The sequence below is a fragment of the Hylobates moloch genome, unplaced genomic scaffold (assembly GCF_009828535.3).
Source record: "Hylobates moloch isolate HMO894 unplaced genomic scaffold, HMol_V3 SCAFFOLD_6, whole genome shotgun sequence".
NCBI classification, from domain to species: domain Eukaryota; kingdom Metazoa; phylum Chordata; class Mammalia; order Primates; family Hylobatidae; genus Hylobates; species Hylobates moloch.
In genome coordinates this window covers 128,906,879-128,926,500 of record NW_026652281.1, presented here as the reverse complement: position 1 = coordinate 128,926,500, position 19,622 = coordinate 128,906,879, and the positions used below count along the sequence as shown (strand labels likewise).

Genomic DNA, 19,622 nt, shown 5'->3' with positions numbered 1-19,622 from the left:
CGCTTGAGCCCAGAAAGTCGAGACTGCAGTGAGCCATTATTGCATCATTGCACTCCAGCCTGGGTCACAAAGAGAGATGTCATCTCTCAAAAATAAACAAACAAACAAACAAACACAAGTTCCCTGACCTTCTTTCCCTGCCCTAGGCAACTGATTTTCTAACAATAACTAGAATAGAGGCACAGCCTCCCTGATGTGTGGATCCTGCATCATTCAACTCCCTTCTCTTCCCAGAATCACCCTGACACTGGCCTGCCCCATGGACTTGAAGAATTTCCCCATGGATGTCCAGACATGTATCATGCAACTGGAAAGCTGTGAGTGTCTTGCATGAGTCCTCTAGAAAGAATCAGGCTCCTTTTTACCCATGGGATAGGCAGAAAATCCCACACAGCTGCTCCTAACCACTAGACCCCAGGAGATTACTGTAATAACCCAAAATATTCAATGAAGGACTTTGCTTTTAGAAAATGCATTAGAAATATAACTTCCCTTACATTGCCTAACTAAGGCCCATGTTTTGGAGCCAGCAGCATTCTCCAAAGGGTCATTGTTCCATGTCTATGGTTAATGTGAATGGAGGAGAAATGGCTTGAATAAGTCATGGTCCTTGAACCCACAAGATGTTCACTCCAGCAGGGGAGGTAAACAACTGACTGCACAAATAAAGGGCAGCAAGTGACTGGTGTGTTGTTAGAAGTACAAAGCACTGTGGCCTCGTGGCAGAAAGCATGCTTCCTTCCGATGGAGAAGGAAAGAGGGTATTGGAGTAGACTTTATGGAGGACTGGGATTTTAATAGATTGGATAGCGGACTCCTTTGATTGCAAACAGAGAAACCAATCTGACTAACTTAAAAATACAAAAAGCAAGGCAGAGCACTTGGGCAACAGGAACTAATGGACCATTTCCTTGGAGCACTACCCATGAGGGGAATCAGCACAAACCAATTCTGAACCTCTTGTTACTTCACTCAATAGTTGCTGAAGTGCTGGGGCACAGTCTGGCCTAGCTTGAGTCACCTTTTCACACTTTCCCCCGTCTACCCCAGCCAGTGGTTAGTCTCACCAAGAGAGCATACAATAGAGTTGTTCCACAGAGGAGTATCTGCTGTGAGCAAAAGAGGAGGCTGGCAAGGATGGTGTGCAGGTGAAAATAGCAGATGTCAACTGCATTTCACCATGGGAGTGAGAGGGGGAACAATAGGACAAGCTAATGCAGAAGGTTGGGAAGAGAGGTGGAAGGGCTCTGATGTAGATATAAATAATTAACCAGAAAAAAGGAACCTGGTCTCACAAGTTCCATCAAGTGTCTGATGTCTCTCTCAGTCTCTAACCCTAACCAACCCTGACATGCTTCAAACAAGTGCTTCTGAGTGGTGACTGCTCCTTCTTCTGATCCCATCCCAGTTGGATATACCATGAATGACCTCATCTTTGAGTGGCAGGAACAGGGAGCCGTGCAGGTAGCAGATGGACTAACTCTGCCCCAGTTTATCTTGAAGGAAGAGAAGGACTTGAGATACTGCACCAAGCACTACAACACAGGTAGGTACAAGGGCCACCCTCCTCAGATCCCATCCCCACAACCAGGACCAGAGGTCATTTCAGACACATTCAATCATCGATTCAACAGATCTTATGAAGATTACCTAGTGGTTAAGAGAATAGGTTTTGAAACAAAAAAGTGGCTCTGACATTTTCTTCCTGTGAGTCCTGGAGTGAGTAACTTAAGCTTGGGCCGTACCTAATTACCAGAGAAGCTGGTAAATACAGTCATTATTCCAGGTAGCAGAATGGATCCTATTTCTAAGGCAGAAGTAAAGAACTGATATTGGGAAGACACCTAGTAGTCTCTGTCACAGATGAACTGGCATTTCCAACAGAGCAAAAGTAGAGAGAATGCTCACAATAGACCTCAGCAAGAGGGAGCTGAGAGGTGTCACTGAAGGTTAGCAAATAGCTAGAAAGGGTTCACTTGCCTGTGAGCTATGAGAGGGCAGAGAAGCCACGATGGTGTAGCTTAGCTCTCTATCTCCCATGCCTTTGTTGGAAGATTGAATATCTGGATGACTGGCGCCAGATCAAGGCCGGCTTTGCATATCCTGTCTCAGGCTGAGAACAAGCTCATAAAAGCATGGGAGAAGAAAGTCAGTCAGTTGGTATAACAGCTGGAAGGATGGGTAGGAAGCTGGGGTCTGAACCCAGATGCACAGAGTATAGAGGCATGGCAGGCCAGCAAGAGGAGGAGGTGAAAGAGAGAGATTGTAAGAAACCATCGTAGGCTCTGGTGTAAGTAGAAAGCCCAGTGAAGGTACAGGCAGCCTGGGCTGCAGTCTGTCTTGGGCAGCTGCCTCAGAATTCTGAGTCACCTCAGAGATGTTTCAGAACCTCCAAAGATACTCTCTTTGTCCCTTGAGCCATAATGGTATTCCCATAGCATCCATGAAAGCAATGACTCCCAAGTCAAATCACCACAACTGACCCTCACATACCAAGTCTTTTACTCTTTATACAGCATTTTCTTTTCTTTTTAGCTTTCTTAAGGTATAACTGACCAATAACAATTGCATATATCGAAGGTATGCAACGTGATGTTCTGATATACATATGCATTGTGAAATAATTACCACACTCAAGCTAAGTAACATACCCATCAACTCACATACTTCTCATTGTGTGTGTGTGTATGGGTGTGTGTCTAGTAAGAACACTTAAGATCTACCCTCTTAAAGACCTAAATTTAAGATTAAGCTAAAATGATAAAACTTCTAGAAGACATGAGGACAAATCTTCCTAATCTTCGATTTGGCAATAGATTCTTAGATACAACACCAAAAATGCAAGCAATAATGAAAAAACAATAGATAGATTTGACTTCATAAATATTAAAAGTGCATCAAAAGATACTATCAGGATAGTGAAGATAAAGAACCCACAGAATGGGAGAAAATACTTGCAAATCATAAATCTGATAGGCGTCAAATATTCAAAATGTATTTAAAAACTCTTAAAATGTGAAGAAAAAAAAAAAAAAAGGCCAGGCATGGTGGCTCATGCCTGTAATCCCAGCACTTTGGGAGGCCAAGGCAGGTGGATCACTTGAGGCCAGGAGTTTGAGACCAGCCTAACCAACATGGTGAAACCCTGTCTCTACTGAAAATACAAAAAAAAAAAAAATTAGTTGGGCGTGGTGGCACATACCTGTAATCCCAGCTACTTTGGAGGCTGAGACAGGAGATCCATTGAACCCAGGAGACAGAGGTTGCAGTGAGCTGAGATCACGCCACTGCACTCCAGCCCGGGTGACAGAGCGAGACTCTATCTCAAAAAAGAAAAAAAAAAGTAAAAAGGAGATCTACCCTCTTAGCAAATTTCAAGCACACAGGACAGCACTGTTAATTCTAGTCACACTGCTGTACATTAGGTCTCCAGAACTTATTCATCTTGCATAACTGAAATTCTGTACCCTTTGACCAATATCTCCCAATTTCCCCCATCCCTCAGCCTCTAGCAACCACCATTCTACTTTTGGCTTCTATAAGTATGACTATTTTAGATTCCACATATAAGTGAGATCATACAATATATGTCTTTCCGTGTCTGGCTTATTTCACTTAATATAAAAATGTCCTCCAGCTTCATCCACATTGTCATAAATGGCAGAATTTCCTTCTTTTTTAAGGCTGAATAATGTTTCATTTTCTTTATCTATTCATCCATTGAGAAATATATCATGGTCCAGCAATCCCACTTCTAGATACATATCCAAAGCAAATGAAATCAGTACCTCAAAGACATATCTGCACTCCCATGTTCACTGCAGTAATATTCACAATAGCCAAGATATGGAAACAACATAAATGTACACAGCATATTCTCATTCATTTCACTTGCTCTTCCCCATTTTCATTTAAGTTAGAGCTGAACTCTGTGCTAGACCCTATGGATGCAAGAAGAAAAGACTGACAAGGCCCTGCCTACAGCTTACAGTCCAGGGAACTCCAGGAAATTCCCTATAGTGCTTCAGTAGACAGGAACTAAGACCCCACCATAAGACTGGCCCCATCCCAGTTCCAGGGATACACAGACAGGGAGGAGACAAGCTGCCTAGTCTAGTGCAGTAGACAGACAGAAAGAGAGACTGACTTGCCCATTCACTCACTGTATTATATCTTGAAGGCTCTGATGATCATGTGAACAGGGCTCAGGGAACACAGAAAAAGAGCAGCATTCTGCCTGGGAGAATCTTCACATTTACACTGCCATGGAGGAGAAGGAAGATTTATTTGGCTGGTTGTGGGAAGGAACAAGGGCATTCTGGGCACAGGGATGAGCAAGATCAAAAGCTCAGAAACATGAAAGTTCAGGGCATGCTCAAGGCAAGGGATGGCATGTAGGGAGTCATGATTAGGGTGAAGAAAGATGGGGAAGGGGATAGAAAGACTAGTTAGAGCTTGATTATAAAGGGCAGGCTAAAGAGTTTAAACTTTTTCCTATAGGTAATGGGAACTGCCTTGTATGAGGAAAGAAGGACGAGACCAAAGGTTTTACAAGAGGAAATAACAGGATCAAGTCATGTTTTGGGGATGATGATGATGATGATGATGATAACAGTGATGATGGCAATTGACAATCCTGAACATTTACAATGTATGAGGACTGTGCTAAGTTTTTCATAAGCATCATCTCATTTTATTCTCACATTAATCATATAAGTAACTATATGATGGAGGTATTATTGTTATTATCCCCAGTTTACTATACATGAGGAAACAGATACAGAACAATTCAAATGCTTGTCTAAGGACACAGGTAGTGTGAGACTGAACCAGGACTCCAGCCGAGGTTTTTCTAACCCTAAAGCCTTTTGTCGTATTCACCAGGCTACACTGCCTTCTCACTGCAATTTCTTGCAGGTAAATTCACCTGCATTGAGGCCCGGTTCCACCTGGAGCGGCAAATGGGTTACTACCTGATTCAGATGTATATTCCCAGCCTGCTCATTGTCATCCTTTCATGGATCTCCTTCTGGATCAACATGGATGCTGCACCTGCTCGTGTGGGCCTAGGCATCACCACTGTGCTCACCATGACCACCCAGAGCTCTGGCTCTCGAGCATCTCTGCCCAAGGTAAGTCTCATTGCCCAAGAGCACAGAACACCCAGACAAATAAGGACAGCACCTACTTCCTTGCTCTGCCTAAAACATGGGGAGCAAAGGAATCGTTCACTACTTATTTATCTACTATACTTGGCAAGATCCTGCAGATCTTTGCAGGTTCTAGACTTTTCTGATCCATCAAACCTTCCACCAAACTCAACATTATGTTCAAATACGAGTTGCCAGACACCACATTCTGCTCCACTGTCTACCAACACCAGACACACATTCTGCTTCATTTACTATTAACACTCAACTTCACATTCTCCTCCATTCACTTTTAGAGCTAAATACAACATTCTGCTCTTTTCACCATTAATAGTAAATACTGTGTGTCAGGGATCTCCAACACTAATCTCATATCTAGAGACTTGATAGAAAGATTCATAGGACTCAGCATAAAGTTGTATTTGCAGCTAAGATTTATTTATTCTTTAATTTTTTGAATAAAAAAAGACCTTTATATTCCACCCTTTGAGTTGCAATTGAGACAACTGGGAGAGGGGGAAGAGTTGGGGTGGGATTAAGAACTAGGAGGGGCTTGATGGCTGGAGGTCTAGTCCACTTCGTTTTTGCACTGGAAAGGTTCATTGCTGGTTTCATTGAGAAGACACGGGTCGATGAGGCCTTCTGTCACCGAAAAGGGTTCGCAGTTGGCAGAGGGGCAACAATCTTCAAAGTAACCCTTCTTCTCCTGGCCAACAGTCCAGGGAATGTGTATGTTGGCATTACGATTGGCTACATCAGCAGAAAAGTCGTTGATGTTGGAGGTTTCATGGAATTCAGCTAGGTGTTGGGCTTTGTCCAGGCCTCCCTTGGGATCATAAGCACGGATGTGGTACTGATGCCACTTGCTTAGTTTCTTGATGGCCTCCTCAATGTACTTCAGACCATTCTTCTCCCACGTGGCCTTGGTGCTGAAGTTGGTATGGCAGCCTGCACACTTCCAGTTCCCAGGAATGGGCTTGGGATCAAAGGTTGCTATCACTCCAAAGTCTTCACATACATGATGCAAAATGAGACAGCCCACTCAAAAATGATCTCTGATTTGAAATTCCCACTGGGCAGGCATGACCTCAGCATTGGTCCCCACCATCTTGGCTCCAGCATACAAGCAGGCCTGGTAATGGGCCTCCACGATGTCCCTGCCATAGGCTTTGCCTGCTCCCACACTGCAGTAATATGGACCCTGGGGTCTTAGGAAGCCATTGGAAGGCCAACCAAAGGGGTGCCCATCTGTCCCCATGAGGGTATATTCCTGCTCCATGCCAAACCAGGGGTGCTGGTTGCGCACCATGTCCATTATCCACTTACAGGTGTGCCTCAAATTGGTCACTGCAGGCTTTCGGTTGTACTCAAAAACTTCACAGAACACCAGCTTGTAGGGTCCTTACAGAAGGTATCCCAAAACATGGCAGCAGGCACGAAATGCATGTCACTGTTGGAGCCTTCAGACTGTAAAATACTAGAGCCATCAAAATTCCAGGCTAGGCACGGGGGCTCATGCCTGTAATCCCAGCACTCTGGGAGGCCAAGGTGGTTGGATCACCTGAGGTCAGGAGTTGGAGACCAGCCTGGCCAACATAGTGAAACCCCGTCTCTACTAAAAATACAAAAAATTAGCTGGGCATAGTCACGCACACCTGTAATCCTAGCTACTCGTGAGGCTGAGGCAGGAGAATCACTTGAACCTGGGAGGCCCAGGTTGCAATGAGCTGAAATCGTGCCATTGCACTCCAGTCTGGGCAACAAGAGTGAAAACTCCATCAGAAAGAAAAGAAAGAGAGAAAGAGAGAGAGAGAGAGGAAAAGAAAGAAAGAGAGAAAGAGAGAAAGAAAGAAAGGAAGAAAGAGAAAGAAAGAAAGAAGAAAGAAAAGAAAGAAAGAAAAAAGAAAGAAGGAAGGAAGAAAATAAAATAAAAGAAAAGAAAAAAGAAAAGAAAAGAAAAGAAAGAAATTCCACTCAGGCAACTCTTCCACACACTTGGGTTCACTGTCCAGGGTCTGGGTCTTGCAGCGCAGCCCTTCTCCAGTACTATCGATCCAGATATACTTGGCCTGGACTTTCTCACCCTGAGACAGGGACATGTACACCTGCTTAATACCTTTGTTTAAGTGGGAACGTGCTGAGGCGGTCATGGTGGAAGGTGTTCTGGGCGCCGAGCAGGCGGGCAGGTGAAGGTAGGCCACAAGAGTGAGGTGAGGAGAGGAGACGACGCCGCCATGCTGCTCACACACTCCTCTCTTCTCCCATTCTCAGCTCTCCACAGCTAAGATTTATTAAAGCAGCATATTCAGAAGATACACCTAGCTCATCAGGGGGAAAGAACATAGGCAGAGACTAGAGGAATCCATGTGCAGGCTTCCTTACTCTCCCCCTCCCATGAGGGGTCACACAGAATGCACTCTTACTCAGCAACAACAATGCAGACACGTGTGTGCTATGTTTCTGCCCCAAAAGACAGAAAAACAGAAACTGTTAGCCAGGCATGGTGGCCCGCGCTTGTAATCCCAGCTACTCAGGAGGCTGAGGTAGGAGAATCACTTGAACCTGAGAGGCGGAGGTTGCAGTGAGCCAAGATTGTGCCACTGCACTCCAGCCTGGGCAACAGAGTGAGACTCCATCTAAAAAAACAAAAAAAAGACACAGGAAAGAAAAACAGAGTCTGCTCTAAGATTCATTAGAGGCTCAGCATGCCATGTTTTAACTGGGGGCCGGTCACATCAGCGCCCTCTGCCTAGCATGTGCCAAAATTCCAGACTCCCAAAAGGAAAGCAAATTGTTCAGCATGAACCAGATTGTTTGTACAATCTAGGCACAGCAAGCCAGCCTTATCAGTTAGGGAAAGTAGGAATACTCCCAAAATCCAAGTTCCCAGATGCCATCCAAGAGGCAACCTTGCAAGCAAGCCCTTTCTAAGATAGCAGCCTCAGGCCTGTTTTGTTAACCCTTTTCTGGGACACACTTCAATTTGATACATTTCTAGTGTTAAACACCACATTTCCTGTTAACTCCTAAACTATATTCTGCTTCATTCACTATCAGCACTAGACACAGCATTCTGCTCCATTCACTATTAATGTCAGATACACATTCTGCTCCATTCACCCTTATGCTAGACACAACATTCTGTTCCATTCACCTCTAACACCAGACACAGCATCTCACTTCATTCATTACTAACACCAGGCACTATTTTTCTTTCAGTCATCCTTACGATCAATACAACCTTCTGTTCCTTTCACTGTCAACACTAGATCTTGCATTCTGCTTAGTTCACTTTTTTTTTTTTTTTTTTTTTTGAGACGAAGTCTCACTCTGTTGCCCAAGCTGGAGTGCAGTGGCACAATCTCGGCTCACTGCAACCTCCACCCTCCACCTCCCGGGTTCAAGCGATTCTCCTGCCTCAGACTCCCGGGTAGCTGGGACTACAGGCATGCGCCATCATGCCTGGCTAATGTTTGTATTTTTAGTAGAGACGGGATTTCACTATGTTGGCCAGGCTGGTCTTGAACTCCTGACCTTGTGATCCACCCACCTTGGCCTCCCAAAGTGCTAGGATTACTTAATTCAGTTTTAACGCTAAACGTAATGTTCCATTTCACTTACTGTTAATGCTAGACACCATATACTCCTCCATTCACCTAGCTGAGGTACAACATTCTGTTCCCTTCACTGTTAATGCTTGATGCTTCATTCTACTTCACTCTCTTTTAATGCTACATGCTGCATTCTACCACATTCACTATTATCATTTGAGTCGCATTCTGCTCTATTCACTCAACAATAGACACGATATTCTGCTCTATTTATTAATGCCGGACACCACATTCTGCTTCCTTTAGCCTTCTGCTAAAAACAATGTTTTGCACCATTTCCAATTAATGCTGCTTAACATTCTGTTTTCATATAGAAAAGTTGAAAGAATATACAATAAACACCCTCACACCCTTTACCCAGATTCACCAGTCATCATTTTCCCACATATACTTTCTTAGTAGAGGTAGACAGATGGATAAATAGATAGATAGATGGGCAGGTAGGTAGGTAGATGCAATTTTTACTGAATCAACAAAGACATGGCAATTCACCTCAAAATAAGGAAGGAGAATCACAATGACATTATCACAACTTTAAAAATTAACATTAACTCAATGGTTATTATTGAATTAGAAATAATTCAATTTGAAATAATTCAATAATATCGTCTAATACAGGACCTTTATTTAAATTCTCCCTAGGCCGGGCGCGGTGGCTCACGCTTGTAATCCCAGCAATTTGGGAGGCCAAGGCGGGCGGATTACGAGGTCAGGAGATCGAGACCACGGTGAAACCCCGTCTCTACTAAAAATACAAAAAATTAGCCGGGCGTGGTGGCAGGCGCCTGTAGTCCCAGCTACTCGGAGGCTGAGGCAGGAGAATGGCGTGAACCCGGGAGGCGGAGCTTGCAGTGAGCCGAGATTGCGCCACTGCACTCCAGCCTGGACGACAGAGCGAGACTCCGTCTCAAAAAATAAATAAATAAATAAATATAATAAAAAATAAATAAATAAATTCTCCCAGTTGTCAAAAAAGTCATCAGAAAATATGATGAGGGATCCAATCAAGGATCCAATTCATATTGCACACGGTTGCTCTATTTTGTGTCTTTTAACCTAGAACAGTCTCCCAGCTGTTTTTTGTTTTTCATGACACTATTCCATTAACTTTTAATGTGAGACACAACATTCTGTTTCATTTGCCATCAGCAGTAGACACCACACTCTCCTCTATTCACCCTTAACAAAACTCGACAATATGCTCTCTGCAGCATTCACACTAGACCTCAAATTCTGCTACATTCACTACAAATGCTTGAATCCACATTCTCTGATCACTATTAACACCTGACAACACATTCTGCTGTGTGCAACTGTAACAGCAGACATAATGTTCTGCTTTGTTTTCCTTATGCTAGATTCAACATTCTGCTCCACTCACTATTAATAGTTGATGCCACATTCTTCTCTACTTATGGTTTACACTAGACTCAACATTCTGCTGCATTTGTGGTTAAAAATATTTGGCTCCATATGTTATTAACACTCAACTCCACCTTCCCCTGCATTCATACTTTTTATTTATTTGCCTTTTTAAGCATTAGATTTCGTTCCTTTTAGTGTATTCACAAAGTTGTACAACCTATCTATACAACTGCCTACAGATAGTATCTAATTCCAGAACATTTTCATCACCCAGAAAGAAAATCCATACCCTCCAACAGTCACTCCTCATTCCCCACTCCCAAGAGCCTCTGGTAACAATAAATGGATACCTACTACCTGTATAAATTTGCCTTTTCTGGACATCTCGTATAAATGGAATCATACAATACGTGGCCTTTTATGATTGGCTTCTTTCATTTAGTGTAATGTTTTCAAGGTTCATCCATGCTGTAGAATGCATCAGTACTTCATTCCTTTTTATGGCTGAATAATATTCCGTAGTATAGATATATCAAATTTTGTTATCCATTCAGCAGTTAAGCATTTGGTTTATTTTCACTTTGGCTATTATAAATAATGCTGCTGTGAACATCTGTGTACAAGTTTTTGTGTGGACATGTTTTTAATTCTCAAAGGTATATACCTAGACGTGAAACTGTTGTGTCACATGTTAACTACATGCTTAACCTTTTGAGGAACTGCCAAACTGTTTTCCAAAGCAGCTATACCATTTTATGATCCCACCAGGGTTCCAACGTCTCCACATCTTCACAAACATACATTATTATCTGTTTTTTTTAACTATAGCCATTTAGTGGCTGTGAAATGGTGTTGCATTGTGGTTTTGATTTGCATTTTGCTAATGAATAATAATGCTGAGCATTGTTTCATGTGCCTATTGATCCCTTCTATATCTTCTTTGGTGAAATGTCTGCATTTCTGCTCCACTCACTATTAAAATCTTTTGCTCACTTTTGTTATTTATCTTATTATTATTGAGTTATAATAGTTCTTTATGTATTCTGGATTTTAGACCTTTATTAGATATATGATTTGCACATATTTTCTCTTGTTCTATGTGCTGCGGTTTAGATTCTTTTCCCTTCCAAACCTTGTATTAAAATTTAATCCCCAACATTGGAGATGGGTCCTAATGGAGGTGTTTGGATCATAGGACTGGATTCCTCATGAATAGATTAATGCCTTCTCTTAGGGGTGAGTTCTCGCTATATTCACTGTTAAAAAAGAGCCTGGCCACAGGTAATACACCTATGTAACAAACCTACATGTTCTGCACATGTATCCCAAGACTTAAAATAAAATTAAAAAATAAATAAAATTTTAAAAAATGATTTTTGAAAAGAACCTGGCATCTCCCACCCACTTCTTGCTTCCTCTCTCACCATGTGATCTCTGCACATGCTGGCTTCCCTTCACTTTCTACCATGAGTGGAAGCAGCCTGAGGCCCTCACCAGATGCCCAATCTTGAACTTTTCCAGACATCAGAATTGTGAGCCAAATAAACCGTTTTTTCTTTATAAATTATCCCATCTTAGATATTCTTTTGAAGTAACGCAAAACAGACTAAGACTCTATGGGTTTTCTTTTCACTTGATAGATAGTATCATTTATGCACAAAAGTTTTTAATTTTGATAAAGTATAATTTATCTGTTTTTTCTTTTGTTGCTTACGCTTTCGGTGTCTCTCTTTTTTTTTTTTTTTTTTTTTTTTGAGATGGAGTATTGCTCTGTCACCCAGGCTGGAGTGCAGTGGCACGATCTCGGCTCACTGTAACCTCTCCCTCCCAGGTGCAAGCGATTCTCCAGCCTCAGCCTCCCGAGTAGCTGAAATTACAGGCATGCACCACCATGCCTGGCTAATTTTTATATTTTTAGTAGAGATGGGGTTTTGTCATGTTGGCCAGCCTGGTCTCGAACTTCTGACCTCAAGCGATCTGCCTGCCTCAGCCTCCCAAAGTGCTGGGATTATAGGCGTGAGCCACCACTCCTGGCCTTGGTGTCATTTTTTAGAAACTACTGCCTAATCCAAGGTCATGAAGATTAATACCTGTATTTTCTTCTAATAGTTTCATAGTTTAGCTCTTATGTTTAGGTCTTTGGCACATTTAGATTTATTTATGTACGTGATGTGAGGGAAGAGGTCCAACTTCATTTTTTTTTTTTTTTAAGACATAGTCTCACTCTGTTGCCCAGGCTAGAGTGCAGTGACATGATCTTGACTCACTGCAACCTCTGCCTCCTGAGTTCAAGTGATTTTTCTGCCTCAGCCTCCCAAGTAGCTGGGATTACAGGCATGCACCACCACAACTGGCTAATTTTTGTATTTTTACTAGAGAGGGGGTTTCACCATGTTGTCCAGGCTGGTCTCAAACTCCTGATCCCAGGTGATCTGCCTGCCTCGGCTTCCGAAAGTGCTAGGATTACAGGTGTGAGCCACCATGCCCAGCCCAACTTCATTCTTTCACGTGTGAATATCCAGTTGTCCCCGCACCATTTGTTGAGAAGGGTATTCTTTTCCCTGTTGAATTGATACCCTTGTCAAAAAAATCAATTGACCCATAAATGGACTGGCTTACTTCTGGACTCTCAATTCTATTCCATTGATCTATATGTTGATCCTTTTGTCAGTACCACACTGTTTTGATTACTGTAGCTTTGGAGTAACTTTTAAAATTTGGAAGTGTGAGTCCTCCAACTTTGTTCTACCTTTTCAAGATTGTTTTGGCTACTCTCTGTCCTTTGCATTTGAACGCAAATATAAATTTTAGAAGCAGCAGCCAGGCATGGTAGCTCACACCTGTAATCCCAGCACTTTGGGAGGCCGAGGCGGGCAGATCACAAGGTCAGGAGATTGAGACCATCCTGGCTAACACAGTGAAACCTCGTCTCTACTAAAAATACAAAAAAATTAGCCAGGCATGGTGGCAGGCACCTGTAGTCCCAGCTACTTGGGAGGCTGAGGCAGGAGAATGGCATGAACCCGGGAGGCGGAGCTTGCAGTGAGCTGAGATCGCACCATTGCACTCCAGCCTGGGCAACAGAGTGAGACTCCATCTCAAATAAAAAAAAAAAAATTTAGAAGCAGCTTGTCCGTTTTTGAAATGAAAAAAATAGCTGGAGTTTTAATAAAGAATGCATTGAATCCATGGACTAATCAGGGGAGTATTGCCATCTTAACAATATTATGTCTTCCAATCCATCAACATGGGATTTCTTCCCATTTATTTAGGTCATCTTTAATTTCTTTCAAGAAAGATTTCTAGTTTTCAGCATACAAGTCTTGCACTTATTTTGTTAAATCATATAACAGGTGTTGTACAGATATATTCTTTTATGCTATATAAATTGAATTGTTTCTAAGTTTAATTTTTAAATTATTCATTCTAGTCTATAGAAATACAATTAATTTTTGTATGTTCATCTGGCATCCAATAACTTTGCTGCACTCATTTATTAACTCTAAGTCTTTTATACATCCTTAGGATTTTCTTTATACAAGACCATGTGATGTACAAATAGAGAAGGCTTTATTTTTTCCTTTCTCACCTAGATGTCATTTATTTCTTTTTCTCACCTAATTTCCCTGGCTAGATCTCCCAGTACAATGAAGAATAGAAGTAGTAAGAACAGATATTCCTGTCTCATTGCTGGTCTTACAGAGAAAGCTTTCAGTTTTTCACTGAAAACTGAGGTTAGCTGTGGGTTTTACATAGATGCCCTTTACAGTTTGAGGAAGTTTTCTATTCTCAATTTGTTGAGTATTTTTACCATGAAAGGTGTTGAATTTTGTCAAATCCTGTTTCTGCATCTATTTAGAGGATCATGTGATATTTTTCCTTTATTTTATTCATATGGTGACTGATTTTTGTATGTTCAACTAACATTGCATTCCTGGGATACGTCCCACTTACTCATAATGTATAATTCTTTTTCATATGTCACTGGATTTGGTTTGCTAGTGTTTTCCTGAGAGTTTTTTTGTCTGTATTCATAAGAGATGTTGGTATGTAGTTTTCTTTATTGTGATGTCTTTGGTTTTGTTATCAGGGTAATACTCGCTTCTTAGAATGAGTTGGGAAATGTTCTATCCACTTCCACTTCTCTGAGAGTATAAGAAGGATTTGTGTGAATTCTTTAAATGTTTGGTAGAATTAATGAAGGAAGCCATCTGGTCCTGGACAATTCTTTGTCGAATTTTTATTACTAATTCAATCTCCTTACATGTTATGTGTGTATTCAAAGTTTCTATTTTTTTTTTTTTTTTTTTAGATGGAGTTTTGCTCTTGTCATCCAGGCTGGAGTGCAGTGGCACGATCTTGGCTCACGGCAACCTCCACCTCCTGGGTTCAGGCAATTCTCCTGCCTCAGCCTCCCAAGTAGCTGGGATTACAGGCACATGCCATCACGCTCGGCTAATTTTTGTATTTTTAGTAGAGATGGGGTTTCGCCATGTTGGCCAGGCTGGTCTCAAACTCCTGACCTCAGGTGATCCACCCGTCTTGGCCTCCCAAAGTGCTGGGATTACAGGCATGAGCCACCATGAGCGGCCTCTATTTCTTTCTGGGTCAGTGTCTTTTTAGGAATTTTTCCACCTCATTTAGGTTATCAAATTTATTGGCATACCGTTGTTCAAAGTATTCCCTTATAATAGTTTTTATTTCTGTAAAGTCAATGATAATGCCTCCTCTTTCACTCTTTATTTTAGTAATTTGATTCTTCCCTCATTTTTTCTTGAACAGTATAGTTAGAAGTTATTCAATTTTGCTAACTTTTTCAAAGAATCAACATTTGTTTTCATCGATTTTCTCTATTATTTTTCTACTGTTTTACTTATTACCATTCCAATCTTTATTATTTTCTTCCTTCTGCTTGCTTTGACTTTAGTTTGCCCTCCTAGTTTCTTAAAGTGCAAAGTTAGATTATTGATTTAGGACCTTTCTTCTTTTTAAAACAGGTGTTTACAGTTATACACTTCCCTCTAAAAATGATTTTAGTTGCATCTCATTAGTTGTAGTATGTTGTGTTTTCAATTCATCTCAGAGTATTCCTTAATATATCTTTTATTTATTCTTTGATGCAGTTTAATTCATTTTTGTGAGTTTTCCAACTTTCTTTTGGTTATCCATTTTTAATATTCCATTGAAATCAGAAAACATATTATGTATGATTTCAACTATTTTAAGTTTGAGACTTGTTTTATGCATAATATATGGTTTATTCTGAAAATACTCCATGGTGCACTTCAGAAGAATGTATATTCTTCAGTTACTGGGTGGAGTGTTCTATAGGTGTTCTTTAGGTCTAGCTGGTTTACAGTGTCATTTAAATTTTTCATTTCCTTGGCAATCTTCTAATTATTCTATTCATTATAAAAAGCAGGGTTTTGAAGACTCCAAGTATTATTGTTGAATTATCTATTTATTGGTTCAATTCAAGCAGTTTTGCTTCACATACTTTGGGGCTCTGTTGTTAGATGCATAGATGTTTAAAATTGTTATATTTCTTGATGGATTGACTCATTTATTATCAAATGCTCTTCATCTCTTATTAACAATTTTTTTTCTTAAAGACTGGTTTGTTTGTTTTTTCTTTTTCTGATGTTGGTATAATCACCTAAAGGCCTCTTTTGGTTACTGTTTACATGGTATGTTTTTTCCATTCTTCTACTTTTATCACAGTTGTGTCTTTGACTCTAAAGTGTATCTTTTATAGACAGTATGTAGTTGCATTTTATTTTTTAATCCAGTCTGACAATCTCTTTCAATTAGTTTTTTTAGTCTATTTCCACTTAATTTAATTAATATAATAAAAAATGCAATTTGGTATAATTTACATCTGCCATTGTGTTGTTGTCTATATATATCTTATCTTTTTTGTGTCTTTGTTCCTCCATTACTGCCTTTTTGCATTAAATACGTATTTTTGTGAGTGCAGTTGCTCATGCCTGTAATTCCAGCACTTTGGGAGGCTGAGGCAGATAGGTTGCTTGAGCTCAGGAGTCCAAGACCAGCCTGAGCAACATGGTGAAACCCCATATTTACAAAAAGTACCTTTAAAAAATTAGCTGGATGGAATGGCATACAGCTGTAGTCCTAGCTACTTAGGAGGCTGAGGTGGGAGGACTGCTTGAACCTTGGAGATTGAGGCTGCAGTGAGCCATGCTGGCAACACTGCACTCCAGCCTGGGTGACAAAGCAAGACACTATCTAAAAAAAAAAAAAAAAAAACAGCATTTTCTAGTGTGTCATCTTAATTCCCTGGTCATTTCTTTTACTATTTTTTTTTTTTTAGTTATTTTTTTCATGATTGCCCTGAGGATTACAATTTCATCTTATTTTAGAAACATCTAATTCAGATTATTAATACTAACTGAATTACAACAGTGTCTTAGTTTACTTGGATTGCTAAGAGAAATGCCACAGATTTGGTGGTTTAAACAATAAAAATTTATTTTTCATAGTTCTGAAACCTGGGAAGTCCAAAATCAATCAGCTAATTCAGTTGCTGGTGAAGGTTCTCTTTCAGGTTTGCAGATGACCACTTTCTTGCTTTGTCCTAACATGGTAGAGAAAGAGTTCTGGTATCTCTTCTTCCCTAATTCCTATTGAATTAAGGCCCCACCTGTAAGATCTCACCTCTAAGATCTAACTCTAACCCTAATCCTAACTCTAACCTAATCACTTCCTCATAGGCCCTGTCTCCAAATACAGTCATATTGTGGATAAGGACTTCAACATACGAATTTTAGGGGCACACAAACATTCAGTTCATAACAAACAGTACACAAAAAACTTTGCTCCTATATAGCTCAATTACCTCCCCCTTCCTTTGCATTGCTATTATCATACAAATTACATCTGCATTATATGTTGATTAACATAGGTTTAAAATCATTGATTTACTCAATTGTCCTTTAAATCAGATAGGAGAAAAAAGTTATAAACAAAAACTACATTTTTTATATTGTCTTGAATATTTACCTATGCAGTTACCTTTACTAATACTCCTTATTTCTTCATATGAATTTGAGTTACAGTCTAGCATCCTTTTATTTTGGCCTAAAGGGCATCCTTTAGTATTTCTTGTAGGACAGATCTGCTAGTGGAGGTCTCTCAGCTTTTGTTTACCTAAAAATGTGTTTTTCATTTTTAAGGGATACAGAATTCTTGAGAAAAATTGGCAGTCTTTTCCTTTCAGCACTTGGAAAATGTTATCCCACTATCTTCTGTACCCCATGGTGTTAATGAGAATACAACTGTTAATCTTATCAAGAACCCCTTGTACAAAAGGAGTTGCTTCTCTTTTGCTGTTTTAAGATTCTGCCTTTGCAGGAGAATTTCTTCAACCTTGGAGGTGGAGGTTGCAGTGAGCAGAGATCTAGCCATTGCACTCTAGCTTAGGCAACAGAGCGAGACTCCATCTGAAAAAAAAAAGATTCTGACTTTGTCTTCTGACAGTTTGATTAGGATGTGTCTAGGTGTGGATCTCTTTATCTTACTTGGAGTTCCCTGCGCTTCTTAGATGTACAGATTACTATTTTTCATCAAATTTGATAAGTTTTCAGGCACTATTTTTTTAAATATTCTTTCTCTTTCTGCCTCCACTGCAGATTCCTATTAAACATTATGTTTGTGCATTACATGGTTTCCCACAGGTTTCTGGGGCTGTTTATTTTTCTTCATTTTGTTCCGCAGACCGTATAATCTAAAATCCACCAACTCTTCTTTAAGTTTCTTGATTCCATCTAGTGAAGTGTTCATTTCAGTTATTTTACTTTTCAACTCCAGAATTTCTATTTGGTTCTTCTTTATCATTTCTTTTTTTGAGATGGACTCTCACTCTGTTGCCCAGGCTAGAGTGTGGTGATACGATCTCAGCTCACTGCAACCTCTGCCTCCTGTGTTCAAGCGATTCTCCAATCTTAGCCTCCCGAGTAGCTGGGATTACAGGCATGCACCACCACGCCTGGCTAATTTTTTCTACTTTTAATACAGACGAGGTTTCGCCATGTTGGCCAGGCTGGTCTCAAACTCCTGACCTGAGGTGATCCACCCACCTCAGCCTCCCAAAGTGCTGGGATTACAGGCTATCATTTCTCTTTATTAATATGCTATATTTGGTGAGACACTGCTCTCATATTTTCCTTTAGTTGTTTAGACATAGTTTCCTCTAGTTTGTTGAATATACTTAAAATAACTGACTTAAAGTCTTTGTCTATTAAGTCCAGCATCTGGGCTTCCTCAGGGACAGCTTCTTTTGACTACTTTTCTCCCCATGTATGAGCCATACTTTCCTCTTTCTTTGCATGTCTTAGAATTTTTGTTAAAATTGGACATTTTATTTTTTTTTAAGTTCTGGGATACATGTGCAGAACATGCAGGTTTTTTACATAGGTATACACATGTCATGGTGGTTTGCTGCACCCATCAACCCATCATCTACATTAGATATTTCTCCTAATGCTATCCCTCCCCTAGCCCCCTACTACCCAACAGGCCCCGGTGTGTGATGTTCCCCACCCTGTGTCCATGTATTCTCATTGTTGAACTCCCATTTATGAGTGAGAACATGCAGTGTTTGGTTTTCTGTTCTTGTGTTAGTTTGCTGAGAATAACGGTTTCCAGCTTCACCCATGTCCCCACAAAGGACACAAACTCATCCTTTTTTATGGCTGCATAGTATTCCATAGTGTATATGTGACACATTTTCTTTATCCAGTCTATCATTGATGGCCATTTGGGTTGGTTCCAAGGCTTTGCTATTGTGAACAGTGCTGCAATAAACATACATGTGCATGTATCTTTATAGTAGAATGATTTATAATCCTTTGGGTATATACCCAGTATTGGGATTTCTGGGTCAAATTACATTTCTAGTTCTAGATCCTTGAGGAATTGCCACACAGTCTTCCACAATGGTTGAACTAATTTACATTCTCACCAACAGTGTAAAAGCATTCCTATTTCTCCACATCCTCTCCAGCATCTGTTATTTCCTAACTTTTTAATGACGGCCTTTCTAACTGGCATGACATGGTATCTCATTGTGGTTTTGATTTCCATTTCTCTAATGACCAGTGATGATGAGCTTGTTTTCATGTTTGTTGACCACATAAATGTCTTCTTTTGAGAAGTGTTTGTTCATATCCTTTGCCCACTTTTTGATGGGGTTGTTTGTTTTTTCTTATAAATTTGTTTAAGTTCTTTATAGATTCTGGATATTAGCCCTTTGTCAGATGGATAGATTGCAAAAATTTTCTCCCATTCTGTAGGTTGCCTGTTCACTCTGATGATAGTTTGTTTTGTTGTTGTTGTTGTTGTTGTTTTTTGCTGTGCAGAAGCTCTTTAATTAGATCCCATTTGTCAATTTTGGCTTTTGTTGCCATTGCTTTTGGTGTTTTAGTCATGAAGTCTTTGTTCAGGCCTATGTCCTGAATGGTATTGCCTAGGTTTT

At 40.4% G+C, this 19,622-nt stretch overlaps 1 protein-coding gene and 1 pseudogene across 2 annotated transcripts in view; one reads left to right on the top strand and one right to left on the bottom strand.

Moving 5' to 3' along the window:
* The window catches only part of GLRA1 (glycine receptor alpha 1), a 108,992-nt gene that overhangs the window by 73,657 nt on the left and 15,713 nt on the right, over window positions 1-19,622 (top strand). For both annotated transcript variants that reach the window (XM_032158434.1, XM_032158433.1), the window contains exons 5-7: window positions 235-317; window positions 1,409-1,546; window positions 4,918-5,132. In XM_032158434.1, coding sequence (XP_032014325.1) covers window positions 235-317; window positions 1,409-1,546; window positions 4,918-5,132 — 436 coding nt within the window. The remainder of the gene's footprint in view (window positions 1-234; window positions 318-1,408; window positions 1,547-4,917; window positions 5,133-19,622) is intronic.
* LOC116470292 (glutamine synthetase-like) lies at window positions 5,719-7,300 on the bottom strand (annotated as a pseudogene).